Raw genomic sequence first — 6,251 nt, 5'->3', positions numbered from 1 at the left:
CTCTACACTCCTTTTTAACTCACCCCATAACAATACTCATCTCATTCTCATACCAATTTGGATCATTCATGGCCTGCTCTCAAAAACTATTGAAACTTAATTACAACTATAAAGTATTTTGCTTCTATTTTCCCAAATAAATTCCAAGTAATTAGTTGATTGAATGTTCCATTTAAAAATACTTTACGGTGGGCTTCCGTGTGGGCCCAACCCAAACTAATGCCAGCTAATAATTCATTTTTTTCTTCCTTTATTATTATTATTATTATTATTATTATTTTTTTTTTTTAAGAATATTTTGACGAGAAATTTCGACCCTTTTGCTTCCATCGTAATTCTACCGTTTCTCCTTTCTTCTCCTGCAACAATTTCATTGACTTCCATTCCAACAACTTTCCGAATCGCCGGCCGAGCAGCACAGAGAAAAAGCTTAGGGAAAATGTCGAAGAACGATGAGCCGGTCGTCGGAATTCCATTCTATGTTGGCAATAACTCTTATCAGGCTGGACAGATCCCTCCGAACGCCATTTTTGGCCATCCCCAGGGAGTTCCTATCCACCAAACCATGTACCGCGACACTCCTGCTCCTTACTGCTGTGTTTACTGTGGAAATTCCGGTCTCACCTCCATCAGGTTCCTTTTCTACCTTCTCTCTATCTCTGCGTCTAGGTTTTTTTTTTTTTTTTTTTTTTTTGTCTCCTTTCTTTGATCTATTTGAATTTCTGTGTCTAATAGTCCGGTAGCTGTCTTTTTCTGTTTTAACCGATGATTATCCCATTGTTTGTTTTACTTGAATCGTGAATTCAGGAACGGTTTTGGGCATTGAATTTTTTTACTTCGTTTATTGGAACTTGTATTTGATTGATCAATGGGCCTTCCCCATTTTTGTCTTTCACCTAATTTTCTTCTTTAGGATTAAAATTACTTGTCGCTATTGGATTTCGTGGGTCGTGAAACTTTGCTTACATCATAAGCAGGAACTGTCTGGTTGTTGCTGCTATGCTCTAACAATTAACTGAAATGATTTGAGTGACTTTTACCCTATATACTCAAAATGTCTTTGAAATAGTTGTTGGTTGGGTGTTTAAGTACACTTCTTCGTTTACATTGGTTTCAAAATCGTCTGACGCCCAACTTTACTGTTGTCCAATAATGTTTTACCAGGTTGTGGTCGTTTTGAGGGATTGCTGTTTGTGTTTGATTTCTTACATAAAACTAATTGGATCAAGGGCAGTTACTTTGTTTTCAAATTTGTATAAACACTCAGTCAGGGCGCAGGTGCAAGGTGGTACAAACTCAGGGGCTCGCAAATGGTTTACACCATACAAAGTTTTGTTTGGCTTTAAATCATTTTCATTTTTAGAAACATTCAAATTGCATACTTTTACATAAGATGCTCCCTTCTTTAAAATAGCATTATTTAGTGGGGACACTTGAAATTTTACCATTCAGAACTTATCAATCAATCTAGTTTCTTGGTGTGCGTTAAAATTAATGTTCTGTTCCTTCTTTCTTCAACGGCAACAATGAAAATTACAATAATAGCATAAATCAAATAGGTTATCATGTTACAATTTCAGTTTTTAATGAGAGTAGCCTAATCAAATATAAGACCAAATGTTGGGATTGTATATACACTGACAAAAATGTTGGTACTCGTATGTTCAAGACTTGCTGTAGCAGGGCACCAATATGATTTATCATGGTTAGGCAGCAAAATTTTGTGTATAATTATCTGGACATAGTGTAGATATAGGAGGGGAGAGAGGTGGATGTCGTATATTTGTGTTAACAGTCAAATAGTTATGCCTCTTCATATGGTTGTGATGCTTCCATGATCTCTGCAGATCGAAGATAAGTTTAGCTGCTGTCGTCGGTTGTATGATGCCATTTATGTTGGGAGTATGCTTTCTTTGTCCTTCAATGGATTGCCTTTGGCATAAGTATCACTATTGTCCCAGCTGCAAGGAAAAGGTATGACTATTTCCTGTCATTTTTAATTCTTTCAGTTGCTTCTTCTTATCTGCATATTGGTTATTTGAGACTTTGCTCTATTATAGATAATTGGAGTAATTAATGATACTATCATATTTCCTTAGGTTGGTGATTTTGAGAAATCGGATGCGTGTGCTGTGATGGATCCTCCACACTGGACACAGCCAAGCTTTGCATTGCCTGCTTGATTTTTACGAGCTGCTAGTTTATCGTGTGGCTATTTTGCATTGTCTGCAGTCAGTATTTGCTATACTCTTGTGCTATTTGATAGAACCAAGTACATGTTTTTTATTTGCTATACTCTTGTGCTATTTTTGAGATGTTCTTGTTACAATTAGGGATAGGCAAGGTTTGGATACAATTGTGATAGAATCAAGTACATGTTTTTTTATAACTTACCGCTTGTAAATAACTTGTTCTTACATTGGCATTGTTGTTGATATATAATACCGCTAGCTTAGTCTGGAGGAATCATTTCATAGACCTCTTGATCATTCACCTCATAAGTTGAAATGGGTATATGCGTTTGTTCAATTAATTTCCCGTGGCCATTCACTATCTGCATCTCCTGACACCATTTGTTCTAACCTCTCTCAAATTACATTTTGAGCATGCACCTCATCATCTGGATGAATCAACGATGGGATTTTCTTTTTCTTCTCTATTTGGCTATCGATATCAAAATGAAGTCGAGCATAATCGATGGTTTGCTATTGCCTGCTTGGTTTGAGGGGACTTGGATTCTGATGAGCGATGAGGATCTGGGATCACTCACGCAAGTAAACAATGAGAAACATCTCGGAAAAGATGGTATACCTGAGTTCAAGGGGGTCTTGCCCAGATGCAGATGTAGAGAAAGACAATCGAAGTCGATTGCAGAGGTTTTCAATCTGGAAGCGAAAGTTCGGCATGGGAAATAAGAGCCGGTCTCGATAGCCAAAGAGACTGCCTGCATGAGTATGCCATTGCAGGGGGCAGCTTTTTACAGATCCCTTCATGAAGTTGCAGGCTGCAGGCAAGTCATCCTTGGCTACAGTACATGACTCTCCATTCCCATGTTGAACCTTTCCTTCCTTCCTCATAAATCAGGTAGAATTAAAGCCTCTCCTCGTATGTTGAATGCGAGAGTGCAGTCCATTCCTTTTGAAGCAAAAGGAGATATTAGGTATGTATGTATGTATGTATGTATGTATGTTTTCATTGGAGTTTGGGTTATAAGTTAAAATTAGGAGCAGCCCCACCCACAACAATATACTGCACTCTACACTCACCGAGGTTTCTGTCTCGGAATATATTCTGTATAATTGGACTTACAAAATGTGTGTTGGCTATTTCTATAGATCAAACCCCTCCCCAGCACCTATTCTCAGAGAATCTTTTTATGCGTCACCGTAGAGGACAGTTCATTCCTTGTCCTCATTTTCTTCAACATACAATATACACAACATTGTGTGTTTGGCTAAGATATACTTAGCTAAATGAAGAATGCTTATTTTATTAAAGACAACGAAAAAACGAACAAACACGTGTATTCTAGTTAGTATGAAAAATGAACTTTTTCGGAATAATTTAAAAGTAAACTTGTGTATGCAAGAGTAATAGTTGGGTGCATCTTATGTACTTCCGTGTTCTCTGTGGTTAAGCACCTTATAAAGTGGTAGAATAGAACAGAATATGTGATTTCAGGCAATCTTTATTGTTCTTAATTATTTGGGCAGCAGCTTTGATGTGTAAAGGAAGATGAACTTTCTTTGTCAATTTAGATTTTTGCTGATGATTGATTTTGTAAGTGGAAAACAGAGTCAATATCACATATGCATTTGAAATGATATTCACACTTTTGGAAAAAGAAATGGATAGATAACTTTTATCATCCACATGAACTCCCTCCTCCATTTTCATCATTTTAAGAATATTTTACCCTTATCGATAATTGGGTCAAACTTGAGCATAGGACTGAGTTTGACGATGATAAAAGCTTTTCCAATTCTATGTATCAAAGATTTTCTATTTGCTTCGCGTCCGAAGTAGACTAAGACTCGTAAAGGCTGCGTAGTGACCTCGGAATAAAAATGTTATATTTGTACGAGTGACTTGCGACGTACTCCAAGAAACAAGGAGCTTGGTGTTTGTGTGACTAAACTCTCAGAGGGGAGGAAAATGGACAACTTTTTGCATCATTATTTGTTTTTGTTGCACCTTTCTTTATGAAGAATTGGATAGAAAAATGGAGGGAAAACAATTTATTTATTATTATTATTTTTCTGGGTCGAGGAGACTTAGTCAAATCACTTCTTTTAAGGACATATGTTTATCATCATTAATATCCTACCCAACTAGGGTCATTTTCAAACGGGTGGACTATGATTATCACCTTTCATTTTCATTTTCAAGCAATAATCAAGTTAATTACACCAACAAATAAAGAAAATTTAAGAACAAAAAACATAGTCATTCAAGATTCGACGACCGTAGGAGAAGAATAAGCCTATCCCCATATACCAATAATAATTCTTCTAGCATTTTTTGTCCTCCCCGTGAATAATTAAATAATTAGTTTAGTGTTTGTTTGGTAAAGATAGAAAGTCAAAAGTAAGAGATGTGAATGGACCCATTTATGTTGGTGATTAGGCATCAAAAGAAGAGTCTCTCACATGCCTGCAATGTGCTATCACTCTCCTCTAACCGAAGTGGGCCTTCCTCTTCACCCCATCTCCCTCGTATAATACCCACCATTTTCATACTTCCTTTACTCTCCAACACTTCCCAATCAAATACAATACTAATATTGATTCAGGCCTACCTGGTTTATTCGGGTCAATGACATTAATGATCACGACAAGTTTTATGTAATCTTCATTGCCAATGATCAAGACAACGCTCATGATCTCAATGTACCCACTTGAATGGCTAAAAACACAACCACATACCGAACGGATCAAAAGAAGGAAAATCTGGACAATGTTATAGTGAGTAAAGAAATGAAAGTAGATAAAGGAGAAAGGAGATGGAGATGGGTGTTAATGGTTGTGGAACAAAGGTAGAATAAAAAAAAAAAAAAAAAGAATTAAAATTACAAAGAGAATAATAAAATAGGGTTGGGACAGGCATTATTCGAAAATTCCATTGGTTATATAAAACTATGGAATGCAATGGGCAGTGGTGCTTTTAGGTGAACCAAATCTCAATCAAAAGATAACATAGAAAAGCACACTTTTAGGAGTCAAACTTTTATTCCTATTTTATGTTTTTTTTTCTTTTTTCTTTTTTCTTTCTCTTCTTTACTTTAATAATTATTGACGAAAAAATTAATAAACAAATGTCAGTGGTTTCTACACCTTTTGAGTATCCGATTCTTCCTCCCACTCACTCTTCTTCTTCTTNTTCTTCTTCTTCTTCTTCTTCTTCTTCCTTTTCTTTTTCTTTTATTATTTTTTTTTTTTTGAATTTTATTCTTGATTTGTTTTTTTTTTTTTTTTGTTTTATTTAGGAATAAACTAGAAGTCTAAAGAATCTCTTAAATTTTATTAAAAAAAAAATAACCACTCGGATGCTTTTCTTACCAACCATTTTTGTTTTGGGTTTTATTAGGTGAGTAGGAAAAAGTAAGTTATAGAGATAGGTATGGTCACATTCCATCCATGGACCACATTTTTCAAACATGTCCCTCACCCAGAATCTCATTTCAATTTGTCATATAAACATTATGATGATATAGCAATCGAGAGACATAAAAAAATTAGAAGTTAAATCATCTCGAGTCAGGACTTTTTTTAAAATAGAGATTAATCAAAAGTCGGGACCTTTTTCTCCCTGCTGCACACAAAAGTTATATGTCATTTAAGTCGTTGGGTTGGTAGACATATAACATTACTTTCAATATTTCTCTTTCAATCTTACTTTCAAACTCTCTAAGACTTTTTTCTTAAAATGAAGTCAGAAGCTTGAGCATATGTTACTTGGTCATAGACGATGCTATCTTAAGTTGCCTTGGTTCACTTGCTGAGAGGGAGGAGCACCGCACAATCGCCCCAAATCCTCCAAGAAAACATGGAAGAGTTGTACAGTTTTTGTGGTACCAATTACAAAATTCCCAAAAATGACAGAGGAAGTATACAACAAAAACAAGACGTCAAGATTGGTACACAGCGCAGCACTAAGCCAAAAGCCAAAAGCCAATAGCCAATAGCCAATAGCCAAGAGCAGCCACTTCCCTTTTGTGGGCTCTATAAATTCTTCTTCACGCTTCCAATTTC

General features: G+C 35.9%; 1 protein-coding gene across 1 annotated transcript; it reads left to right on the top strand.

Moving 5' to 3' along the window:
* Positions 1 to 280: 280 nt before the first annotated feature.
* LOC111488277 (GSH-induced LITAF domain protein) lies at positions 281 to 2,478 on the top strand. Its single transcript, XM_023135976.1, has 3 exons — positions 281 to 633; positions 1,848 to 1,974; positions 2,100 to 2,478. The coding sequence occupies exons 1-3, from the start codon at positions 440 to 442 to the stop codon at positions 2,181 to 2,183; spliced, it is 405 nt and encodes a 134-aa protein (XP_022991744.1). The 5' UTR covers positions 281 to 439; the 3' UTR covers positions 2,184 to 2,478.
* Positions 2,479 to 6,251: the final 3,773 nt, after the last annotated feature.

Source organism: Cucurbita maxima, unplaced genomic scaffold (genome assembly GCF_002738345.1).
Source record: "Cucurbita maxima cultivar Rimu unplaced genomic scaffold, Cmax_1.0 Cma_Scf00013, whole genome shotgun sequence".
NCBI classification, from domain to species: Eukaryota; Viridiplantae; Streptophyta; class Magnoliopsida; order Cucurbitales; family Cucurbitaceae; genus Cucurbita; species Cucurbita maxima.
Note: the sequence above shows the minus strand (reverse complement) of the source record. Positions and strands in the feature narration are given on the sequence as shown.